Source organism: Hemicordylus capensis, chromosome 2 (assembly GCF_027244095.1).
Source record: "Hemicordylus capensis ecotype Gifberg chromosome 2, rHemCap1.1.pri, whole genome shotgun sequence".
Classification (NCBI taxonomy): domain Eukaryota; kingdom Metazoa; phylum Chordata; class Lepidosauria; order Squamata; family Cordylidae; genus Hemicordylus; species Hemicordylus capensis.
The window spans coordinates 163778177-163804620 of record NC_069658.1 but is presented as its reverse complement, the minus strand read 5'-3'; the positions used below and the strand labels follow the sequence as shown (position 1 = coordinate 163804620).

Genomic DNA, 26444 nt, shown 5'->3' with positions numbered 1-26444 from the left:
ATAAGTTAGGAACTCCAGTGTACATATAGCAGAAGTAAGGCAACTATTTAAACACACTGCATTCATGTGTAAATAGCCCCTCATATGCTGACTGAGGCTACAGCCACAATGCTGGACTTTATCTAGAATGCAAGGATAGAGCAGTGAAGGAATACCAGGTAAAAAGACAATCCAGCCATGAATGAAAAACCAACTGGGACCAATTTTATCTAGCAGAAGTGGAAGGTAGAAAAAGTCAGGCAGTGGCTCCATTCCAAGATGGCAGCTGCATTGAGTGCTTTACAATCATCCAACATTTCCAGAGGCAGGAGTGTCCGTGGGGAGAAGTAAAGAGATAAGGCAACATGTAAAAGGATGAGGGAATCTGGAGCCAGTTCCCTTCATTCTGGGGTCTTGGCCCCTGTGCTCTTCCCCACCATGTCACTCTGAAAGTCTGAATGCTGTAGGTTTGGTAGGTAATGCTTTTACCATCCTCATAACAAATGCACACATGGTACAATCTGAAAGAGGAAAAACAAAACCAAGAATTAGGCAGATGGGCTAAGTAGCTGCACTTTTCTTCAGAAGGAATAATGGGCATTGGGAAGGACTAACTTAATAGCCCTGCTGCATCAGGCCCAAGGCTTATCTAGTCCCACATCCTGTTCCACACAGTGGCCCACCATATGACTCTGGGAAGCGCACAGGCAAGAGCTGAGGGCATGCCTTCTCTCCTGCTGTTGCTCCCCAGTAACTGGTATTGAGAGGCATCTTGCCTCACAGGTGGGAGGTGGCCTATAGCAATCAGGCTGGTAGCCACTGATAGATTTGTCCTCCGTGCATTTATCTACACCCTTTTTAAAGCCATCTAGGCTAGTGCCTGTCACCATGTCCTGTGGGAGATACTTCCATAGATAAATTAAACTGTGTGAAAAAGTACTTTTGTTGGCTCTAAGATTCCCAGCCTTCCATTTCATGGGATGGACTTCTGGGTGCAGTGTGTGTGTGTGTGTGTGTGTGGGGATTTGTCCAATCTCTACTCTGAGCATAATTTTGTAATTCTCTATCCTATTTCTTCTCCAAACTAAAAGGCCCCAGATGCTGTAAGCCTTGCCACATTAGATGTTCCAGGCCCTGATCACCTTTTCCAGTTCAACAATTTTCTCCTTAAGATACAGTGACCAGTAGGGTTATGCAAGCTGGCTCGAAGTTCAAAGGCTCAACCTCTGACTGAACTGAATCCAATCAGGTCCAAGGTGGAGCCAAACTGTTCAGGCCCAGGAGCGGGGTGGACTTCCTTAAGTGTTAGTTAGGAAAACTGGAGTACTTACTCTTGGCGGGGGATGCTGTGGTGGCTCCCCCTACCCCCCATTCTGGCCCTCTGTGTGTACATGGCAGCCATATTTTTGGCTGACATGCACATGCACAGGCCATTTGTGTGACCACACAACAGGTCGTGTGAGTGGCATGTGTGTATGGGTGGAGACAATAAACATGGCCACCATGTGAATGCTGAACTGGGCCTAGGAGATGAGGGGGCCAGTGGGGGCTGCTGCTGAGTGTAAGTATTTTGATTTTCCTAACTAAACATGAGCCGAGCTGGTCCTTGGTCCCGGAGGAGGACAAAATTGAACCAGTGTGGTCCGATCCGGGAAAACCCAGTTTTGTGCACATCCTAGTAACCAGAACTGCAGGCCATACTCCAAATGTGGCTGCACCATAGATTTGTATAAAGGCATATTTTAGCATTTTTATTCTCATCCCCCTTCCTTGTGAGCCCTAGTATGGAATTAGCCTTTTTCACAGCTGCCACACATGGAGTCAACATTTTCAATGAGCTGTCTACCATGACCCCAAGATCTCTTTCCTGCTCAGTCATCAGTGTATTTGTGGAGCTGGGATTTTTTGCCCCAATATGCATCACTTTACGCTTGCTTACATTGGATTTGCCATTTTGTCACCCACTCCTCACCTTTTGGCTGTTACTCTGCTTTCTTTAATTTTTCTTTCCGTGGCACAAGTATTTTTCGTATGTAAGGCAATACAAACAGTAATGTGAAGAAGAAGATGTGGCCCATGAAATAAATAGACTTGTATACCTACAAAAAAGTATGAAAAGATTGCTGTTAGAGCTAGCTCTATTTTACCCCACCTGTAATATACCCTTTCCAGATTCCTTCAGTACCTTGATCCACTTTTCCCAAGTAAAAAGGCAAAATGGCACTAAAGAATAACCCATGAACATCCAATGGATTGCTTGCTGAACCACATAGAAGACAGGCCACAAGATGGTGATAGAAGACAAAGTACTCAGAGGGGGACTGTCTCGTACAAGGTCAATCATCTGCAACAAAAAAACACAAACTTGCATTTATAAACATAGAGTCCGGAACTGCTGTGCCCTCAAGTCTTAATACAATTCAGTTCTACAATAAAGACAGTAACTGGGGTTTTCAGTCAGTTTACTGGAGAAATACAATCAAGTTGATGCAATCATTTGCCTTACATTTATTTGATCTGTTAATTTTAAATTTGCATTTGATGAGTGTGCCTTTGGAATATTTTAACTGAAAAAACTTATCTCAGAAGGAAACATTTAATAAAATAGCCTCAAAACTCAAACAAGTGTGCCCTTAACTCTAAGTGAAAAATTGGCTCTCAGTCAAAGCTTTGGCAGACTGAGCTACAAGTTAAATGTAGCCCTACTTAAACTTGATGCTTGCCTCATCAATGAGGAAGCACACAATCCAGGTATAACTACCTTCAGCACTTCAGAGTTCTTTCACATCCATCCTAGTAATTTAGTATCACTATACCTAATTCATATAATTAATTTCTTGACAAGAAAGGAGGTGCCCAGGTATGGGAGCTCTTGTCCTCAGCTCTTAAAAAGACCATCAATGGCCTGAGATAACACTTTATAAGTCTTATGTAACTTGTTGGTCTGTTTAATATTGTAAACTGCTTTGGGTGCCTTTGTCAAGGCCGAAAAGCAGTATAAAAATGCAATAAATAAAAGGGTTCTCAAACATTCAGATGCCGATCACTGGCTACCTAATATGACTTTTGCATCTTGCCATTGTATCCAAGACTAGTACAACTCCTTTAAACTCCTCACCTGTCTCTCAACCATGACAATAAGGAACTCCATTTGGAAGCACACCAAGTAACCACAATGCAGCCCATGCCAGAGTGCCAGGAAAAATAAAGATATGGCTTGTGACAGTAACTTGTTACCCAGGAACTTTAGTCGTTTGTAGATATAGCTGTAGAAGAAGGATAAAAGAATTTACCACAAACAGGTCCCTGGCAACTGAAGAGGCAACCCACACCATTTCAATTATTTCCAGAAAAAAATGAAGTTATGGAAAGGTCAAGGAAGTCTGAACAGTCTTTTGCTTCCAGGAGACTCCACTAGCAGATGAAAAGATTTTAAATCAGTAGTGGTTGGGGGCTTTGCCTCAAATTAAAACCTTCTCTTTGACTATGTGTCTAAATAATTCATTATTTGAGATGTTTTTTTGGGGGGGGGGGGAATCTATGCCACCAGATGCAAATGGAGACACCAGGAATGCACACAAAGATGTACTCTGCTACTGAGCTACAGCATTTTTTGGTATGCAAGAGAAGCTAAGACAGAAGGATGTTAACAACAATAAATATTTATATACTTTTCAACAAGTTTCCAAAGCGGTTTACAAGGTGGCGGCGGGAGAAGATGGATATCCCTGTCCTCAGAGGGCCCACAGTCTAAAAAGAAACCATAAGATAGACACCAGCAACATCCACTGGAGGTACTGTGCTGAGGGGTGGACAGCATGGTGTAGTGGCTGGAGTGCCAGACTAGGACTGGGGAGACCTGTGTTCAAATCCCCATTCAGCCATGAGATTTGTGGGTGACTCTGGGCCAGTCACTTCTCTCTCAGCCTAACCTACTTCACAGGGTTGTTGTGAGGACGAACTTAATTATGTAGTACACCGCTCTGGGCTCCTTGGAGGAAGAGCGGGATATAAAATGTAAAATAATAAAAATTAAATAAATTAAATAGGGCCAGTTACTCTCCCACTACTAATTAAAGAGAATCACCATGTTAAAGGTGCCTCTCTATTGCTACACCCTGTCAAAGAGATTACTTGGTATAGAGCTATCTTGTTAATGATGCCAAGTCTAATCCATATTGTACACATCTTAGACTTGTACAAAACTTCACTCTGATTTGGTTTTTTTCTTTTTTATGGCGACAATTTTTAGTGTGAGCAACTAGATACTGACTAACCAGTTTTAGTGTTCCAGTCTCAAAAAGAGCTTTGATGTCTATTCCGTTTCAGTTTTTGACCATGGATGTGTATGCATTCCACTAAGAAAAACATATATTTAAAAAACCTATGCTATGGCTTAATTTCTAAGTGAGAGGTGCTTGGGGCGAGAGGGGAAGCGGGCCTCAGGGTCATCTGGAAGTCATGTTCATGCCCTCTCACATGGAAGCCATTTCTCCTCTCGAGTGTGTGTAGAAAGCACGTTTAAATATGTTCTTTTATTTTACTGCTGCACAGGTCTCAGAGTGGGAGCAAAACACTGCACTCCCACCAACACCTAAAGCCACCAGCTCCCACGGCTTTCAGCTGATGGCTTGTATCCAAGGAGGCCTTTCTGCTAGTAGGAAAGCTTTTTTCCCCACAGGGCCGTTTGACAGTGGAAGAATGTTGCATGGAGAAGAACAGCCTCCAATCCAGAAGAGTTTGGTTGTGCAAAGGTTTCCACAAGCTGTTTTCCAAAGCTTTTTAAATACCATTAGAATAGAATTCATATGCCACAGTGTGGATCTTCCTTATTCATGGACCATGGCCGATAGAGGAAAATTACACAAAGCAGTCCCACTGAAATAAAAAAGGACAAGTTAGGCAACGCCCAGCTTGTCCTCTGAATTTCAATGGGACTCTTTGAGGGCAATTTTCCAGTGCCAGTCCACGCTTTTTGTACCGCAAGGCAACTCTCACTACTTTGTGCTTCAGCACTGTGTGAAGTTTTCAACCAATGCCCATGCAAATTGCTCACAGAACATCAACTCAATTTTCTGCTCCCGGGTCTTTGGACTAAAGCCTACAAGAGACCTATTTAGTTAAGCATCCATGTCCATCACTCCTAGCAGGTGGCTGAAAGTGAGGAAGGGTGGGATGGGGGACCCTTGAGAGAAACTGGCTCTTTCATCCCACCTTAACAAGGCGAGTTAGCCAAGCATGCCTTTACTTTTTTCTAAACAAGTATACTAAAAAAAGACTAAATTGATGCTAATTAATAAGTATTCAACCGTCATCATCCTAAAGCTTGTGGTCAACCTCTCTTGCACAGGGCTTGACAAATCCCAGATGCCAGGAAGCCATGGCGCCCAGTCTAGACTATTCAGAGGCAGCCTTTATTTGCTTCAGGCAGCCCTGTTTGTTATAAGTTTGTAAAGGGGATAAAGAGAAGCCCATTGAATCCTCCCCCCTCCACAACGTTAGTGACTTGTCTGGTCATTTTTATCAAGTGTCCGTTGTCTGGCTCCTAAAGTTTCTGGGCTGGCAACTGGATCCAAAGAAAACTAGCATACAGCAGGCATTATACTATCATTCCATTAGAACTGGCTCCCCCAGAGGAAAGCTGCTTTATGTCCTCTCCCAGTCATATGTCCATGCCTCCAATGAATGCCGTCTGTACTAAAGAGAGCCTCCCAGAATTGTGCATCAAGTTCTGCACCACTGCACGAGTCAGTGCATGCGCATCTATCTGCTTGCTTTGTTTTTGAGATTTCTGTGGCTAATCTTTAGAGCCAAAAGCCCTAGATCCTTGACACTGGGAATCCTACTGCGTCACCTTGAGCTTTGGAGATCTCCCCAGATGTTGCCCACACATCCCAAACTTATTTTCACAGCCATAAAAACTAGAAACTTCCTTTAAGGCCATTTAATCCCACACGTCTTCTGCACTAGAGCCAAGCCCACATGACCCTTTTTGTAGCCATCTCTTCTCTAGCCAGCTGTGACAGTGTTCTGTTGAAATAATCATTTTAAAGAAGAGAAAATGGGAAATTGCTCACCGGGCCACCCAGGCATTGGTGTTAATGTTGAAAGAGGAAATGGTTCCTGTAAAGTAAGGAGTTGTCTCGAATAACCAGACTTTCATATTGGCACAAGCATCCCACTTTGGCACCCCCTTGGCATCCTTGCCGTTGTAGCCAAGACCAGTGAGGATGCAGACTCCTTCCTGCAATGAAAGCCAAAAGATGCAGTTGCCCTAACACCACCCAGCCTTACCCAACTGATGAATGTCTTTGGGAGGCCATATCTAGCTTCCAGACTTACCGTGACCAGCCAGCAGGTGACATACTTGTAGAGCATCACCTTGCCCCAGATCAGGATATAAAAGCAGCGGAACCAGAAGGGCTGTTCCTGCAGGAAGAGAGCAAATCCACTGAACTAAGTTCTGTACTGGAAGCTGTGGGAAGGACTTGTAGAAACGAGTGCCACTGGTGGCCAGTTACTGTCACAGAGGGGCTTCTGTTAGTTCCAACATGCCAGGTCCCAGAATTTGACGGAATATCATCCAATATGACACTCTCAGAGGGAGCAATATCTATCTCAAGCAGCACAACTGCACAGTTGCAGCATTACAGGGCCTTGCCATACTGAGAAAGGGCCATGTTAGGCAAGAGATTAGGCAAGGGTCTGTGAGCAGAGGATGTGGCATGCAACATATGCACAAGACGCTCTTAAGGTGGATTTCCCTAAATGCATCTTATTAAAGCTGCTCAAGCTTTTTGAAGGCAGGCAGGCAGGCATATAAATAATAGAATGTTAGAGTTGGAAGGGACTTGGGGTGGGGGTAATCTTCAAGTCCAACCTTCTGCTCAGCACAGGAAACTGCTAGAGTATCCCTGACAGATGTCCAGCCCGTTTGCCAGCAACAGAGAGCCCACCACTGCACGAGGCACACTGTTTCACTCGAGAACAGTTTGTACCGTTGGGAAATTCCTCCTGTTTGGACTGAATCTGCTTCCTTATAATTTTGGCACATTGTTTCTAGTCCTATGTTCAGGAGAAACAGAGAACAACCTGCTCCTATGTGATAGCCCTTCAGGTGTCCCTGCCCTTTAGTCTTCAGGGTAAACATATCCAGAAGGCATTCCTCATTGGACTTGGCTTTTCAGACCCACCATCATGGTTGCTTTATCAATGTCCCTCTTAAAATGTGGTGCCCAGCACTGGACAGAGTATTCCAAGAGGCCTGACCAGCAGGAGGACGATTGTGTCTTGTGATCGAGACACTACATTTCTGCTAACGCAGTCCAAGATTGCATGTGCATGGTCATACTACCCTGAGCATGCCGGATCGCAGAGGCGAAGCAGCGTCAGGCCTGTACTTGGATGTGGGGCCCATTTGGGATTCCTGGGTGCCATAGGCTTTTGAGAGCCAGTGTGGTGTAGAGCTTAGAGTATTGGACTAGGACCAGGGAGACCAGAGTTCAAATCCCTGTTCAGCAGGTGACACTCACTGGGTGACTCTGGGCCAGTCACCTCTCAGCCGAACATCTCGCACAGGGTTGTTGTGAGGATAAACATAACTATGTACACTGCTCTGAGCTCCTCAGAGGAAAAGTGAGATACACAAGTAGAATAATGAGCAGCTGCACCACACTGCTGGCTCACATTCAACTTGTGATCCACGAACACACCTAGGTCCTTTTCAAATGTACTGCCCCAGGCTGTACTTCGTTTTCAGCTCAGCACGCCTGTCACTAAAAGTGGCCACAGAGGCAGTGACAAAGACACACCCTTCGTGATCTGATAGGACTCATCAGATTTTAAAATCTATCATCATTTTATTATTTCCAGTCTGGATTTGGTGCTCCTCTCTAGCACTACTTACCAGATAAGCATCAGAGACGAGGTATTCTTCAGGGATATATGGGCTTGTTATAGTGTAGACTACCAAGACGCACAGGCCCATGGTCAGACACTTAAGAGCAGGCACAAAGCTGAAATGGACAAGCATTGGAAAAGAAACTCAGACTGCAAATAGTCATGTATTTCAGAATGGGGTGGGGATTGTGGTTCAAATGGCCATTATGTGCATTTTGCCACAGTGCCAGCATGCCTCTCAATGTGTGGCAGTCTTGATAAGCTGAACCAGGACAGCATTCTGCTGCAGAGAACAGCTTGGATATACCCTCAAAAGCGTACTCTTGAGAGCTGGTGCTTAATGGATCTCAATGTGGAGCGTACCTTCTGGGTCTTTGGCCAGGAACATCAGTCAACTCTCCCTTTACTAGGTCCTGATATTGGGTCATGGAGAACTGAGGCCCCACCATGAAGGCACCGTAAAAATAGGAGAAGCCAGAGACCTCCAATAAAGTAGGAACTCCCTTTACAGCAAATCGCTGCTGTTCTGGACTGAGGGCCGCCTGTATTTAAAAACAAAAAACCCACACACATCTTCATTAGCATCCTTCTACGACAGCCACGCTAGCAATCAATTCCCAAATTAGATTTCCCCTACAAGTATGAGCTCCTGATTACTCTGAATGCTCCCTTCCTCCCTTGTTTAAAGCCACAGAGCAATGAGGTCCACTGTCAAGACTTGCCAAAGAAATCCCTCCCTCCAGACACTTGGTATGTTGTGTAGTTGCAGCCACAACCTTAATCATAGGCAGGAAGTCCCACTCTCTACAGGTATTTGTTTTCCATTTTCCTGATGCAAATAGACATTTCCAACCAGAGTGCCTGCCAACTGCAAAACTTTCTGGCTTTGATCCCTGGAATCCTAGCAACAGATACTGAGGAACAGACTGGCACAGAAGGATCCATGATAAGCTCAAGCCCGTATCAGCAGAGAGCATTACTCTACCCCAGTCCTCCTTCAACACCCCCCCCCCATGTTTTACTCATATTAACCAAGAAAACCACACATATCAAAGGGGTTTGAGAGTTAAGCCCCCCACCCCAGCCTCCCACATGCAAAAAAGTTTGGTGGTGAGAGGGGGAGAGAATGGCCTGACAGACTTGGAGCAAGCAGTAGGTTTCTCCATTTGGTTTCCTTAAGTCATCCCACTGCAGTCTTTGCCTAGACACTTGGAGAGGTGGGTTTTCCTAGCCACTACAACTTTGCTCTCTCATCATCCCTCTGAGCCCAGTTTTTGAATAAAGAGGAACAAGGCAAGAAAAGAGGATTTCACTTACCATTTCTTTCCTGCCATCATAGTAATCTATGACCAAACCTAGGGAAAGGAAGAAAAAAAAAATATATATATACACACACACACACACACACACACACACACACACACACGGTCAAGTGGTTCAATATCAAGTGCGAAGTGAGCCCACTGAATGGTCTGGGGGCATCCCATGTTACATCATTGTTGGAGCTCAGTGGGATCAGTGCCTGTTTGGGAGATCACTGGGAGCCCCATGTCAGCTGCCTGGAGATCCTTCAAGGAAGAGGATATCAAAAAAAGTTTGTTTAAAACACTAAGAGGGAGAGATTCTCTGGTATCTGCAGGGCAACACACTAAAGCAGCAAGATTGTTTTTAAAAGGTAGGAGGGAATTTGCCGCTCAGGAACAGAATTGCTTACCAATCAGTTTGAGAGTCAAGACACAGTGTGGCATGGTCCACTTGATGTCATACTGTTCTGTAGCAGTAAAGTAATATCCAGCCAGCAGATATGTCTGAAACACAGTCGCCATGAAACATTACTACGCAGGCACCCACACAGCACTTCCTGAGCAGGACAGCAGTGGGAAAGAACAGAATCCTACAGATGAAGACAGAGGAAGGGACCATGCTTACCATCTGAAAGCAGAAGGAAGTGACAATGGCAGTGACTGTACGGCCCATGAGCCTCAGTATGAGAAACTGAACGAAGACACATATGAAGGAGTGGCAGGACTGTATCCCTGAAAAGGCAAGAGGATGAGAAAAGAAACATTGGTAGACTTACCATGAAGGGTTCTTTTTCAGGGTATAGGGAGGTCATCCTAACATGATGGGTTGTCAGTCTCTGCATGCTCCAGACAGGACCAACCAAAATTCAGGCGCGGTTTATATAGTCAGGCATCTGTCCCTCAATCCCCAGCTCCGGGACTGTAGAGTATAGAGAAAACTGAGAAGGAGAATAGAAACTAACGCCAAGAGGGCAACCATAACAACAAAAGCATAGGTAAACTCAACCCTAGGAGTCGCCCCACCTCCCTGATAACGAAAACAGACCACCACCCCCATCAGCAGGCGGGCCAGATGACCTCCCTATAACCTGAAAAAGAACCCTTCACGGTAAGTCTACCAATGTTTCTTTTTTTATGGCATAGAGAGGTCATCCTAATGTGATGGGATGTACCCAAGCAAACGAACAGGGAGGGAAGCGGATGGTTAAACCACCTGCTGTAACACCATTCTCCCCACTGCAGCCTGAGCTGCATGGAAAGACGGAATTTTATAATTTCTCTCAAAAGGTGACACAGAAGCCCATGTTGCCACCTTGCAAATTTCCTCCAAGGCTGCATTCTCAGTGCCCGAGCTGAGAATGCAGCCGAGGTATTGGCACTCCTTGTGGAATGAGCTGTAATCCCCAGCGGAACTGACAAGTGCAGAGATTCATAGGCTAGAGCAATGACAGCCCCAATCCACCTGCTCAAGGAAGCTTTAGTGACCCTAGATCCCATGGAAGAAGGGTGAAAGGACACAAATAAAGAATCAGTCTTGCAAAAAGGACTGGTACGGTTGATGTATATCCTAAGTGCCCTGCGTACATTCAATGTGTGCCAGGACTTCTCCTTAGGATGAGATGGCTTAGGGCAGAAGGAAGGCAGCACCACCTCCTGGCTCCTATGGAAAGGTGAATTCACCTTAGGCAAAAAGGTCAGATCTAATTTCAAAACTACCAAATCTTTCTGAAAAATGCATAACTCCTTACATACAGACAAGGCAGCCAGCTCAGAAACTCTCCTGGCCGATGTAATGGCCATGAGAAAAATGAATTTAAAGGATAACAGTTTTAGAGACACTTCCCTGAGGGATTCGAAAGGAATCTTCATCAGGGCATTCAAGACCTTGTTCAGGTCCCAGGAGGGAAATCTATGCACCGGAGGAACCAAGTTGTTAGCCCCTCATAGAAATCTCCCAATATGAGGGTGCAATGCTGAAGACCCAGGAACAAACAAATCCAATACTGAGGATAATGCAGAGGTCTGACATCGCAAGGTGTTTGGACGGAGACCCATATCAAGACCAGCTTGTAGGAAACTCAGAACCTCTGACACCCCTGCTGAAAGGCAGGTGAACACAATGATTAACTCCCCAGGAACAAAAAGCTCACCAAGTGATTTGATAGACATGGGAAGAAGATGGTCTTCTGGCAGCCAGGATAGTGTCCTGCACCTGCTTAGAGTATCCCCTGTCCACTAGCGCCCTGCACTCAATCTCTATGCGTAGAGCTGCAGCCATGCCAGATTGGGATGAAATAGGGGCCCCTGAGAGAGGAGATCCAATCTCAAAAGGAATGGACCATGGCGGAAGAATTGACAGGGATAGCAGGTCCGAAAACCACGGTCTGCGAGGCCAGTAAGGAACTATCAGAATTACTTCAGCTCCCTCCGAAAGTTACATGCCGAAAACCAGGCTGATGAATGGTACTGGCGGAAAAGCATATAGGCCATGGCGAAATGAGGGCATGCACTCCTTCCACCTGATGACACCTGCAGTGTGTGTGAAACCTGGCAAGTTTGGCATTGTTGCGAGAACAGGTCCAACACTGGAATCTCCCATATATCAACGATCTGAAGACAGTCGGATACAGAGCCCACTCTGAGGGATCCCACCACTGGCGACTCAGCCAGTCCACTTGTGAGTTTGCGACTCTGCTCAGGTTTTCCACCGCAACAGAACCTAGATGGTTTTCTGCCCAAGCAAACAGCAGATTCAATTCCCTCATGAGGGCCTTGGATCTGGTGCTCCCCTGATGATTGACATGGGCCTTTGCTGTCATGTTGTTGGTCCTTACAGTGTCTTCCCTCCACTAATTGGTGGAAGTGAAGAAGTGCCAGATGGATGGCTCCCGGTGGTCAAGTAAAGGCCCTGTTGAGACAAAAGGAAAACTGATAGGAGGCGTTTCCTTGAAAAGGTCTATGAAACTCCCTATGCCCCCCAGGCATAGCCCTCTTCTTATCCCTGGTTTCAACTAGAAGCGGCTCCAGGGACTCCCTAAATAATTTAGCCCCTCAAAAGGGGGTAGCTGCCAAGGTAACCTCAGACTTTGTATCAACATGCCAATTTTTGAGCCATAAACCTCTCCGAACTGTTACTCCCACGGCCATGGCCCTGGAGGCATGCTGAATGCAGTCCAGGCTAGAGTCTGCCATAAGCACGGCGGCTTTAGCACGCTTATTCACACCCTGGTGCAGTACCACATTTTCTGGGGATAGGAGTTTAACCAATTCCTTTGTCCAAAGGACGGATGCCCTGGCAAAGATTGAATTCGTTGCAGCTGCCCTGATAACAGTGACAGATGCCTCATGACCTTTGCGCAGTAAGTGATCTGCCTTCTTGTCCTCAGGGGACTTCAAGTGTTCATCACCTTCCTTATTCATTAAGGCCCTCAACACGAGTTGTGCCACTGGTACATCCACCACAGGAACTGCTGAAACAGACATCATGCCATTAGGCAGCTTATACAGGTTTTTTTTTTTTAAAGGAAGAGACAAAGTAGGTTTGGGAGACACAGGAATGCCCCATTCAGCCATCATGACATCTTTAAATAATGTAGGAAAAGGTACCATAGCAGCCGAAGCTGCAGCAGAAAACCCTCTTGATCTCGACTGGATGCAGCAGCAGTCCCCATTTCCTGAGATACTTATTTGATGACCCTTCTGGCCTTGGCCAAGAGGACCTCATCCTCAGAGACAGAAAGAAGATGCGTAGTACTGGGCTTTTCTGTGGGTATCTGTTTGTCATATAATCCCTCTCTTCCTTCTCAGACTCAGACGAATGTGTGTCTGAAGAGAGCGGTAAAGAGGACGGCTGCATACCCTGAGGAAGCTGTTGAGGTATATCCAGTTGTGGAATTGCAGGCATAGATGGCGCAGAGGGAGGCACTGATCCCGCCAGTCAGGGCACAACAAGACCCCCTGAAGGGACCAGAGTGGGAATAGGAACAGCCCTCCTAGGGGCCTCTGAAGTCACCCCTTCTGAAGAGGAGGAAGACCTAAGATGCCTTCTTTTAAGAAAAAATCTACTCCGCCTTTCTAAAAACCTCTCTCTCTCTCACCGTCAGGGATGGCCCACTTTGCAGGGCTGGAGTCAGGAGAGGATAAGAATGAAGGACATCTAGGACATCCTTTCCCTGTCGTGCTAGGAATGCACACAACATGATCCAGAGGAGCTAGTAATGCCAGAAAAGCCAGGCACCCCTGCAGCTGCTGCAGCACCCAACAAAGGAGCAACAGACAAGCACTGCCTTGTAATAAAGTCCCCAGGGCATTGTGCCACATCAAGAGAAATATTCAGAGTCTGTAAATTGCTCCCAGTCAGTGAAGCCAGCAAGACAGGAGTTGCAGGAGCCAAAGGAAAAGGACCCTGAAGAGGTGCTTGCGGTCGGCATCTACTGTTACCTGGAAAATACGGACCAGAAGGTGGGTCATTTGGCACAGCCAGTATTGTGGGTGAAAATGGACCCCGCAGGGGGTCATGCGGTAGAAACGGACCCCAAGCGGGGTCAAGAGGACACACAGCCCCATAATTAGTAGTGCTCTGCCAACATGGCAACTTCCCAACATTGGCAAGGGCCAGTAAACTGGAGCCTTGACCGGGAAAATCCTTCAACCACCGAAGCTTCACCAGCAGCCAGAGCTGCTCCCAAAATGGCCGACGGCACAGAAATGGGTGGGAAAGAGTCAGGCCGCTGCCCTCGTACAGCTTGTAGCTGCAGCCGCTCACTAAGGGGAACTCCTGGAGCACGCTTGTGCCTTTGCCTCTTTTTTGCGCCCTCAGGATCCTTCACACGTTTTGTCTTTTTTACCACTTTTTAAAGCAGAGCCACAGACGTGGTGGGATCCCCAGCCGAAGACGGAGCCCCGGCATAAACAGACGTGCCGGCTGACTGAGGGGCAGCCGAATCAGGAGTCTTAGAAGCAGGAAGGAGTACTCGTTTGGGTTCCTTGCCCCGAGACTCTGAAAGAGGTCCCTCCGAGAGGGAACCTTTCAACAGGTCCCCAACTTGGGACACTTTCCATGGCACAATCTTTAGAAGGACCTCCTGGTACAATCAGAAATCTTTACCAAATTCGAAAGAAACAGAAAAAACAACTAACAATTTGGAACAGACAAAAAGGCAAACTCCCTTCCCCTCCTTGCACACAGAAGAAGAAGAAAAGAGAAAAAACTAGCCTGAACAGCCTGAGAAATATCAGAAGAGTTAATAAACCCGAACCAAGCACTGTCTAAGAGCGAGACAGGACCAGAACTGGGGACTGAGGGTCCGATGCCTGACGATATAAACAGCGCCTGAATTTTGATTGGTCCTGTCTGAAGCATGCAGAGACTGACAACCCATCACGTTAAGATGACCTCCCTATACCATAGAAAAAGAGCAGCATCCAACCCCTCCCACATTCTGGTACCCACAGCTGTCTTCTCATCCTCTCTTACCAAAGTTGAAGTAGGCAAGCGAGAGGCCCGTTAATGTGTTGTACAGGTGAATGAGGTAAAGGTTCTTCTGAAAAAGAAATTGGCGCTGGAACAAGGCAAAAGGGTACCCTGAAGGGAGAAAAAAAGAGCAGAGATTGGCTATAAGAACACAAAGCAGTTCTACCAGTTGAACATTTCACCTCACCCCCACTTTTTATGATTCCACTACCTAATGAATGTAAATTGAACTCTAAGTCCCCAGTTCAAATCTTGCTTCAGCCACAAACTCAGTGGATGGCCTTACCAATTTATTTGTCTCACAAGCCCAATTCACAAATGCTACAACCGTGTATATGGTCATACAACACTGGAAGAGTGCTTTAGCCTCACCCCAGTCTGAAAGGGTGATACCAGTGTTCCTTCTAACAGGGACTCCCAGATGTTATTGACTACAACTCCCAGAAACCCCAGCCAAAAGCCACTGCAGCAACATCTGAGAATCCCTTTTAGAGGGAACAGTGAAAGAGACATTAACATTGGCCTACTTTACATGGTCATAAGGATTACTGCATGTATTATATAAATACTGATTATAGTGATAGTAGCGCATCCCATCACACAGGTTTACACAATATGACCCAACAGGCCCAGGAGACTTGTTCATTAATCTAAGAAGCAAGCATTAAGCTTTTTATCATGGGATCATCTCTAAACGTACGAGACAACAATTACTACCACTAGAGATATATCCCAGTGACACAATGCTGCACCCAGGATACAACATACAGCAATCGTATTTTAAATAAAGAGGAAGGGAGAAATACTAAAAACTGACACATCTTTGGAGAGCCAACATCCAATTACAGAGGCAAACACCTTGCAAAAGGACAACAGTCTTTAGAGATGGCCACAAAAACCACATTTCCAAATGTCAGTTTTTCCAAGACTATTAACAGCTGAACAGTGCTTGTTTCCTCGACTCTTCCATATTTTGTCTAAAACATCTAAAGATGTTTCGAAGGATAACCATCCTGTAGTGAAATATTTCAAGGCCGATTGTGAGTTTTAGCTAGAAAACCTGTGTTGATCTTCCCCATTGCCTAACATTTTATCATTCCTATAGCAGGGGTCAGCAGCCTTTCAGAAGCGCTATGCCAAGTCTTCAGGGGTGGCTCAAGAAGGGGTGCTGCTTGAAGCAGAAGTTGGCATCCTCACCTTGCTAGCCCTGTTTCATGTCAGCTGGGCCATGATGCTGCCCCACCCCCATGTCACTAGCCACACCTGCAGCTGCTGGACTCAAATCCAGGGTGGAGGCTCCACACTGATCACCACCTTCCCTGTTCTCCAGCCAGCATCAAGCATCACCAGCTGGTCTGTTTCTCTATGTTTCAGCAAACTTGTGTTTTATCTCTCAGTTTTGAGGGCAGACAAAGCACAGCAGTTTGTTGCTGGAGGGAAGAGCGTGCACACATGAGGGGAAGACAGACTGCTACAATGCCCGCTGCATGCCTCTGGCTGGCGTGTTGCTGCTTACTGCAGCAGGCAGCGGTCATCCAAGATGAGTGGCTGTAGTCTCTCTGGCTATGCTGGTTGACAGGCTCTCTCATGCATGGGCACATTCATTTGCCCAGAAGGCATGCATTCAAGAAAGAGCCAGCCAGCAGGTACAGCTGCTGATCCTGGTTGTCCACTGCCTGCTACAGCAAGCAGTGACATGCCAGCCAGAGGCAGGCAGCGGACATCATAGCAGCCATTCTTCTTAAGCAGTGTGAAGGCTGCTCGAGATCATTTTGCAAGTCACTTTTGGCACCTGTGCCTATTGATTGCTGATTCCTGCTCTAGAGTGACTAACAGAGCATGTTTATTCAGAAGTCCTGTTGTGTTTAATAGGGCTACTCCCAGGAAAAGTTGTGTAGGACTAAAACAGAATCCAGGCGGACTGGGCTATGCAGCTGATGGGACTGGCTTAATTTTAATTTTAATGCTGCCAAATTGAACATGACTTTATATACGTCTTTGAAGACTCCAGCCCTTTTCTTTTTAATTTCAAAGCGACCACAGGTGAGGGATTGGAAGTGAAGGGTTAACGATTCCCTCCACCAGTTTTTCACCTAAACCCCACCTGCAAGCGACTATTACAGAAAATAGCTACTGTGGGGGATTTTCAGCAGGAAAAGCAGTATGAGGAAGGGTTACCCCCCCTCCAAAAAACCCCGCACCCTTCCTGTGAATCCTGATCTAGACTGAGACCCACTCATGACAGTTTTTGTGTTAAAGAGGAAGGGAGGAACTTTCAAAGCTATATGTAAAGTCCTGTATAGTTTGGACCTCAGTGTGCTCAAGTGCACACCTTTACTTTTTTCTGGTCAAGTGTAAAGTTTCAATTCACTTTTACGGGGAAAGATATAGTGCAGCACTTAGGGAAACTATTGTAGAGAAGGCAAAATATGCCCCTCCCCCGCTTTCTGGGTGGCCTGGGTCTCACTGGCATGGCTCTTAGGTAGGTATTGCATACGTCCAAGTATGCAAAGAGCACATAAATACCTTGGGCGATCCCTCAAGGATCCTTGCAATATAAAACTGCCTCTCTCTCACACACGCTGCCCCAAGGTGCCCATAATGAAGTTACTAAAAAGATTCCTTAAGCATGAGACACTATCTGCTCTTTAGGTAGTTACTATATACAAGCGATTACACAAGCTGTTCTATGTCCAGTGCTCTGTAGCTCTTCATGAAGCCCTTCTAGCATTTCTCAAATCTTAATGGTAGTATGAGTCAAGACCAAAAGCCACCTCAACTCACTTCTGCTCTGTAGCTTTACTTGTTCATGGATGGATAACATCAACCCTTTCAGACAGTTACACATCTGAGTTCTTAGCAAACATGTGCTACGGCACTGCACAAAGCATGTTGTATCACAACCACTGCTCTTTAGTACAGTCATTCCTGCTATAAATGTAACAACCCTGTACTGTGGTCATTGTAACTGGATCTCACACTCCTGCCCTTTGGAGAAGTGGTTTTATTTTAGAAGAGTTCTCTCCAAGAACATATCCTGGTCTCCCATAAAGCTTCCCAGACAATTTTAATATTACGTTTATGGCATGGCTACAACTCTTCCATCTCTCATTCATTCTCCAAACAATCATGAAGGGCAGGGGACTCAATTTTCTTCTTAAGGTTCAGGAATTGAAGAAATGCACCAAGCAGCCTTTGACAAGTCAAGAGTTCACAGCCCAACCATGGGTATGAATACCTCTCTCAAGGTTCCAATCCACACCATCTCTCATTGAAACAGTCTGCCCATTAGGCTTAATGATTTACAGATAGAATCAAAGATTCTAAACCTATCAGTCTTGCTTCATCCTGCCTAATCTTCCAAAGCAATAGTTAACAGCAGTCCAGAAACTTGAGATAGGCAGGAGAGAGGGAGTATGCGAGCTAAAGGAACTATGTGCCATATAAATTCATTTCTTTGATCCCACTCTCACCTCTGGCCATACAGATTTCTAAAGCATTCCAAAAGCTGTAAAACTTGTTTTGCCCAGAAACAGAAGGATAAGAGAAATGTGTACACGCACACATAGGGTTGTGTTGTGTGTACAAACTGCCCCCCCCCCACCAGACAACTGTGACCATCTATCTCAGTTTTCTAGAAAGTTAAGAATTTGTCTTCTGTTTTCTAGAAAGTTAAATAACTGCTGGCTATACTCCTCTCTCAAGCTAGAAAGTGGCACTAGTGATCTATATTAACGACAAAGAGGTCATTTTAAGGTCCAATTCACACCATTATTCTTACACATAATGTGATGTACTGTACTTATGGTGCTCATTATCTTTGTGGTCAAGTCCTCCTATATACTGTCCACTACATTTCCAAGCTTATCTTCACATACAAGCAAGGACTTCCATAAGAAAAATGCTGATTCTCAGGAGGCCAAGTGCTACATCACGTTCTAGTTTCTACTAATTTCAGGAAGTACACACAGTTCTTGGCAAAGTTGTTGATGTGGAGCAACCCCAAAGTTGTTTATATGCGGCAGCCTTTGAGCACCATGATTACCAATCAGAATCAAAGCCTCAAAATACTGATAATACTGAAGAGTTGCCTCTATTCTTGATATAGAAAGCAGGTAGCCTTGCTCAGAACACTGCCTTGATAAATTGTGTATACTGTATATGCGCCAGTTGAGTTAACACGGGGCTCAATCAATTGGGAAGTCCTCCTATGCAATCACATCAATGGCGTTTGTGCAGAAATGCCTTCTGGTAGATTGCACACCTGGGTCAATTTGTCTAGCTACTGCATTTAACAGAGCTCCAAACTCACCTGAGGTTACCATAGCTTGCAAGATCATACCTGCCTCTGATTTGTAGCCTAAAGAATCAGCACCCTGTCTTTACTGTAGCTACGTAATCCAAAGTTAGCAAGGACAGACCAGAGATGATATCATTTATGCTCACCGCCAGACTTCCTGAGGCCTTGAAGTGCTAATGCTCACCTCTGAAGGACCATAGCATTAGCAGCAGAACACATGCTTTGCATGCACCCCCATACAGAACTGACTATAGCTTTCATGGGTAGGATTGGCTCTCAGGCAGAGGCTGTGGAAGTGCTCTCGGTGCACAGCCACAAAAAGGGGTGGAGAAGCATGGCACACTTTATACACTGCAAACAGAGTCAACATGCATCCATATCAGGACATTCAACAATAAGAACACACTTTGAAATACAAAAGCTTGAATCTTAAGACCAGCAGATTGCCAAGTCAGCCTGCACAGGATGCTGGCTATCGAGATAAACTACTGTGGTACTGTAAAATCAGCACTTCCCTCTTTGAACACAAAAAAAGAGTACTAGAAGACCAAAAGTGATACTATTAATATTAAAAGCTAGCATACAAAATTTTAAAAAAGGGAGAGCTGAACATGGAAAGCCATTCATTCAAAAGAGTTTACTATAGCCATGAAAATATCAATTGTGTAAAAACCTGAGAACAACGATGAGACACTGGATGCAAATGCAAAATGCAGTCAATATGAAGAACTGGCCCAATATCCTTGAAACTTAGGTGCTCACCCAAGAGGAGCTGAAGCTGCCCTCAATCAACCAGCTGTTGAGAGCACACAATACAGCTGGGAAGCTTGTCTCCGACTAGCAAGATCAAGTTACAATGTAATTTCTGAAATACAGGATAACTGGTAGTTGCATTCTCCTACAACATGACTACTGTACTGAGGAGCCTTGGGAAACGTGGCGTGAGCTGCAGCACATTCTTGCTATGAGCTCAGTGTGCACAGTGGCTAAGAACATAAGAACAACCCTGCTGGATCAGGCCAAAGGCCCATTTAGTCCAGGATCCTGTTTCACACAGTGGCCCACCAGATGCCTCTGGGGAGACCATAGGCAAGAGGTGAGGGCATGCCCTCTCTCCTGCTGTTGCTCCCTGGAACTGGTACATAGGAAGCTGCCATATACTGAGTCAGACCACTGGTCCATCTAGCTCAGTATTGTCTGCACAGATTGGCAGTGGCTTCTCTAAAGTTACAGGCAGGAATCTCTTTCAGCTCTCTCCTGGAGATGCCAGGGAGGGAACTTGGAACCTTCTGCATGCAGATGCTCTTCCCAGAGCAATCTCATTCCCTAAGGGGAATATCGTGCAGTGCTTACACATGTAATCTTCCATTCAAGTGCAAACCAGGACAGACCCTGCTTAGCAAAGAGGACCATTCATGCTTGCTACCACAAGACCTGCTCTCCTCCCAAGTGTGATTTCTGGAGGCTCAGCTCTGCTAGTAACTCTGGAGAACACTTTGCATTTCTGGGGAAGGGTGAAAGACATTACAGGAAAACTAGCAATAAGTATCAACACCACTGATGTGTATTTGTTTGGGCTTCCTCACTAACTGACCTTCGTCTGAATCTAAACCTGGAAGTGCTGATTATCTTCTCACTAAACTAGTATAAGGGCAAGGCAGGCACCATATGAGCCCCTGGTGGCGCAGTGGTAAAACTGCTGCCCTGTAACCAGAAGGTTACAAGTTCGATCCTGACCAGGGGCTCAAGGTTGACTCAGCCTTCCATCCTTCCGAGGTCGGTAAAATAAGTACCCAGAATGTTGGGGGGCAATATGCTAAATCATTGTTAGAGAGCTTCCAGCTATAGAGCAGTATATAAATGTAAGTGCTATTGCTATTGCTATATACTTAATAGTATTACAGGACAGTCTTCTCCCATGGTGTGAACTTGACTTGAGAAAAAAATGCTGGAGATTTGGCCTAGCACCAATAAGCAATAAGAGAAAGAGGGAGAGGAACCCAAATGGCTATGAAACTGATTATCAATCTTTATTCAACCATTAGTAAATCTTGTCTGTCTTCATGTCAACAGCACATTTCTGTCTTCATGTCAACAGCACATTTCGAGCACAAAGGTCTTCTTTGAGGGCAGACTTATCATACTAATGATTGTTATAACAATGTCCTAACAAGGTTCTTTCCAGAGAACAGATTTCACATCTGAAAAATCTGTCTCTCTCCAAAAGACACCTTCTTTAATAAAGACTTTTAAAATGTTAATATAAATATAAACATAATACCATTCATATAACCCAAAACTGCAACAGGCAAGAATACACACATACAGAGAGAGAAGAGAGAGAGAGAGAGAGAGAGAGAGAGAGAGAGAGAGAGAGAGAGAGAGAGAGAGAGAGAGACACGTATAAGGTTAATATATAAACACAAATATGATTTAATAAATATGTAAGTGGAAAGTATGTAAGTTCTCAGAGAAGCATCATGCCTCTGAGGCTGGAGGTGGCCCACAGCCACCAGATTAGTAGCCATTGATGGACCTATCCTCCATGAATTTGTCTAAGCCCCTTTTAAAGCCATCCAAGTTGGTGGCCATCACCACATTCCATGACAAAGCACTCCATAGATTAAATATGTGCTGTGTGAAAAAGTAATTCCTCTCGTCGGTCCTAAATTTTCCAACCTTCAGTTTCATGGGATGAACCCTGGTTCTAGTGTTGTGAGAGGGAGAAAAATTTCTCTGTCCTCTCTCCACTCCATGCATAATTTATACCAGGGTTTCTCAACCTTGGGGCCCCAGATGTTGATGGACTACAACTCATCATCCCCAGCCATGTCCATTGTGGCTGGGGATGATGAAAGTTGTTGTCCATCAACATCTGGGGGCCCAAGGTTAAGAAACCCTGATTTATACACTTCTACCATGTCTCTCCATAGTTGCCTCTTTTCCAAAGTCCATCTTGGTTGCCCTCTTCTAGCCAGTGGATGTAAGCACCTGGAATCTCTCCAATAGGCATTTTTGTAAGAAATATGGCAGAACCTGTACTTCAAAAACTGACAAGAAGCTAAAAGGTAGGACTCAGCCTAAGAGATTCAACCTTGTTTCCCTACCAGTATTACATCATGGAGATGGCTGCAACAGCCCCCTCCCAAAAACACCATGGGGTGCTGCAGATCCATCACTCTGAGGCACAGCCCTAATAAATTTAACAGGAAATTTGACAATATTCTTGAGTTCAATATCCATCTAGAGGAGGAAGAGTCATGAGGTTCAAATATCAAAACAGGATCTGTTGCATTTTGACACCACCTGCCCCGCCTTCCCAAGTTGCAGAACATATCACATTAACTGAGATAGCATCACAGCTGTTAGCAAGATGAGCAACTTTGCCTCAACCCACTCAATAATTCACCATGATCCAGCATTCCAACACTGTCTTAATAGGACAGCCACACCTTGGCAGAAAGTATCCTTTCAGGTTTGGATGCTTCCCTAGGGTATGTGCAACATAGACCTTCCACTTGTAGAAACCTGTGAGTTCTCATGGGGAATCAGGTGTGCATATAAAATGTGGAGCATTAAAGTTCAAGACATCCCAAAATGATATGGCTGAAACACTTAAGATGTTGTGTCACATTTTAGTTTTGAATACATTCAGTAAGAGTTACCTGGATAAGCAGACCACGGCCATGTAGTTGTGACTTAGGATCATGGCCCTGTTGCTCAATCCTAGGCACATTTATTCAGAAGAATCTGCTGTGTTCAATGGGATACTTCCTAGTAAATGTGCCAACAACTGCAAGTCCCACTGAATTCAGCAAGGCTTATGTCCGAATTAATACACACAGGATCACGCCATATGTCTCGTGCAGAAAATTTTTTTTGAAGATTTTTTTTTTAAGTGACAGGCAATACACACAGAAACAGCCATATTTTGGTTCCTGGATCTTCTCCTCAGGGCAAGCACCACTGCCCTACAGACGTTTTCCTTGCCCATTTTAAAGCACACCACATGGCAGTGCTCCCATCTGGAAGTGTGATCACTTGCTCAAGTCGCAGCATCAGAAGTCTTTCCATATACCCAGACCCAGTTTTCATTCTTCATGTTCGCATTGCAATTGAGCAGAACGAGGCATCTCTCTCCTCCTTTCTCAGGACATCTCAGCTGTGGACATCTAAAAACCATCACTTCTAAAAGTTATACTGAGCCTGGAGGAAATGATTCATACATTTAGCTGAACAAGTCCCCTAGGACTAGCAGTGGGCCATCCACATTGCAGAATGCTAAAGAGATCCACAGGAGAGACACCCTAAAGCACTGATTCTCAAACTGTGGGGCAGGCCTCTGCTGGAGAAGGCATGAAGTTCCAAAGAGAGAAAGGATCCTGCTGCAGCCAGAGATGCTTTCCTCCCAGCAGCAGAGATGTAGCTTTGTGCCAATGGAATCACCATGCTAACCACAGAAGCTGCAGAGAGACAGGGAACATATGTGAGCTTCCTGCCACAAGTCCTTCTCATGCTGCTTCCTTCCTGGGCTAGCTGGTTATAAGAGAATCTGAGATGTCCTATATTAGTTCTCTTTTAATGCCAAGGTTGGATTAGAATCTGTGGGTTGCCCCAACCCACAGATTCTTATACATGCAGCTGTGTGTGAAGATTGTGTGCTTTCCTGCCAAAAGAGATGACAAATAGGGGGTGAGGGTTCAAGAAGCAGATTTAGAAGGGGGGGCAGAGTTCAAAGCATTTGAACGGAGGGCTGTGGGCCACCTCCAGCCTCAAGGGCAGGGTGCCTCTGAATACCAGTTGCAGGGGAGTAATGGCAGGAGGGAGGGGACGCCCTCAACTCCTGTCTGTGGCTTCCAGCGGCATCTGGTGGGCCACTGTGCGAAACAGGATTCTGGACTAGATGGGCCTTGGGCCTGATCCAGCAGGGCTGTTCTTATGTTATGTTCATTGGAGCTCTGGAAAGTCACATATCCTGAGCATCGCAGTGACTCTTCATCAGTCACTCTCTTTAGAAAGCCTAGCACTGTGTAGAACTCACATGGTATCTCCACAATCTTCACTATTCTGCTGCTTGAAAACCTCTCTAGCCCCTCTTCCATTTTAAACTTCACAGGACACATCTGCCCAAACTATTCTTTCATTTGGGCAGATGTGTAAACCACCACCCCCAGATGGGGGGGAGGGGCAGACATGTAGAAACCCTTCAACCCTAACCATATCTATTTAGAAAAAGTCCCACTTATATCATACAACGTGCACACATGCGACCAGGAGCCCTTCTACTCATTACTTGACATCTGGTCACCCTCAGAGCTTGCTCCTCTAAACCTGAAGACAGACCATGGCCAATTTCAAGTACCCAAAACCAGGGAGTGACTACTGATAGTGAGGTCAGTAAGGAAATCTGCAGGGGTGAGAAAAGTTGCTTCACTGTTTGGTTGTTTTCCTTTTTTTAAATTGTGGTATAGAAAAAGAGAAAACAAATAAGCCATGCTGTCTTCTCTTTTTTGCAGAGCAGTAACTAACCACAAGTGTTTGTCTCTTCATTTTCATGGCAGATCAGTGCCGATTTCACACATCTTAGGGTGACTACAGAAATAGAGGACACAGAGATTCTTGCACTAGAAGATTCTATAACTCTATAGAAGAAAGCATTCTGGCAGGTGCTGCTTGTCAAGACCAAGAAAGAGCTGATACAACTACTCAAATTCCCTCTTCTACTCAACTGTCAAAGGCATACAGGAGTCCTGTTCTCCCTTCCTTTGCAGATCTAAAGAGCTTGCTCCTTTAGATCTTTATGACATACTGGCATTAATGCAAAGTATCTGTAAATTGGTAGAGGGGCAAGCACAAATGCACAAGAGCTCAGAACATAAGAACCACCTTCCTATAAGATTATTTAGTCCAGTATCCTACTATGGACCAGCCATCAGCTTGCAAGCAGGCCATGAAGGTCACAGCTCTCTCCCATAGTTGCCTTCAACAACTGACATTCATCTGAATACATGAAGCTACCATACCATAGTCTTATTCACAGGTTCTGTTTCAAGACATGTACATTTGTATAATGTACATACATACAGAACTGCATACGCTGTTATTCACAAATGGTGTCCAAATACACATGCATACCTGCATTTCAGGGGGCCTGTATCCAGGTTCACTTTTTAAAAAATGAACACATGTGCATTCATTTTTAAAAACCTGTATAAACACATGTATGTTTATTCCCTCAAAAACACATACATACATGCAAGCTTAACGTCCAAACAGGGCTAGTGGATCAGGTCAGTGCTTCATCTAGCCCAATAGCAGCTACAAATGAACAAGGAGGGGACCCACAGGCCAGGTGATAGTTTGCTCTTTTCCGTCCACATCATGCCTCTCTGAAGAATATGATGTGGTGAGGCAAGAGCCCATTTCACTTTGTCCCAGGACCCACTCCAACCTTGGTACACCCCTGCCCAGTAGTGTCTATTCTGACTGGCAGCTGGTCTCCAATATAAGTCTTTCCCAGCACCTGCTACTTGAGATCCTTTAGATGCCATGGACCAGAGACACAAGTTTCGGGGTGGGGTGGGGTATAGAGAAATGTTAAATCAATCAATCAATCATGGTCCTTCCACACACAACCATGTATTCCACCATTGAGCTACAGGCCTTCTGCTTTTTTCAGTGTGTATGTGTGTAGATACATATATATACATATTCCTAGGCACACTGCCCCTGAACATGGAGGTTCCATTTAACAAATTCACGTGTAGACAGAAGACGGAATTTTTCGGCAGGTGCAGCTTTTTCTCAAGCTACAGCCCAGCTGCTGTATGCACCTGCTCAAGTTCCCTCTTCTGGCCAACTGCTGCTCTCCCTTCTCCTTAACATCACCACGGAGTCCAATCTACAAGCCCTACATGGTGCCACACACTGACACCTTGGCTTCGCCTCCCTCTCTCCCTCGTGGCTCCTCCGTCCCGGCCGTTACCCACCCAGGAAGATGGACAGGATGAGGCGCAGCGCCTGCTCCGAGGAGCCTATCAGCTGGGCTACCTCCGCCAGACTCATGCCAAGCCGGAGCTCCGTCCCGCCGCCCGCGTCCTCCGCCATCTTCTCCGCTGGGCTGCCCGACCGGAGCCGCTCTGCTGCCCCCCTCGAGCCCGGCAACGGCACCTCCGCCGCGCCGGCCCCCGCATCTAGGCCACACCCCTTAGCTCTTTTCTTCCAACGACTATTGGTCACGAGTCTCCCGGCTCCCGCCTTTCATTGGCTAACAGGTGGTAGAGGGGGGAGCGAAGACTTCAACGCTTAACTGAGGCAAAGGTTACCCACACCCTCCTCACCCTCTTTTCCCCGCTTCACGCAACACACGTGAGAGCGGTGCCTGAATCATTGGGCAAGGGGGAAGCCGTTTCCTATTGGGAGGGGAAGGGCGGCGACCAGAGCGTGAGGCGGATCTTGGCTTCTCATTGGCTGTCCTGAGACAGGAGAG

General features: G+C 45.7%; 1 protein-coding gene across 1 annotated transcript; it reads right to left on the bottom strand.

Moving 5' to 3' along the window:
- Positions 1–182: 182 nt before the first annotated feature.
- On the bottom strand, positions 183–26435 carry LPCAT3 (lysophosphatidylcholine acyltransferase 3). The gene is made up of 13 exons (XM_053290807.1): positions 25945–26435; positions 14659–14766; positions 9808–9914; positions 9593–9686; positions 9196–9233; positions 8242–8420; positions 7886–7994; positions 6322–6408; positions 6057–6223; positions 3098–3245; positions 2165–2323; positions 1952–2078; positions 183–500 (listed from the first exon to the last, which is right to left on the bottom strand). Exons 1-12 carry the CDS (start codon positions 26060–26062, stop codon positions 1962–1964), a joined length of 1431 nt encoding a protein of 476 aa, XP_053146782.1. The 5' UTR covers positions 26063–26435; the 3' UTR covers positions 183–500; positions 1952–1961.
- Between the last annotated feature and the right edge of the window lie 9 nt (positions 26436–26444).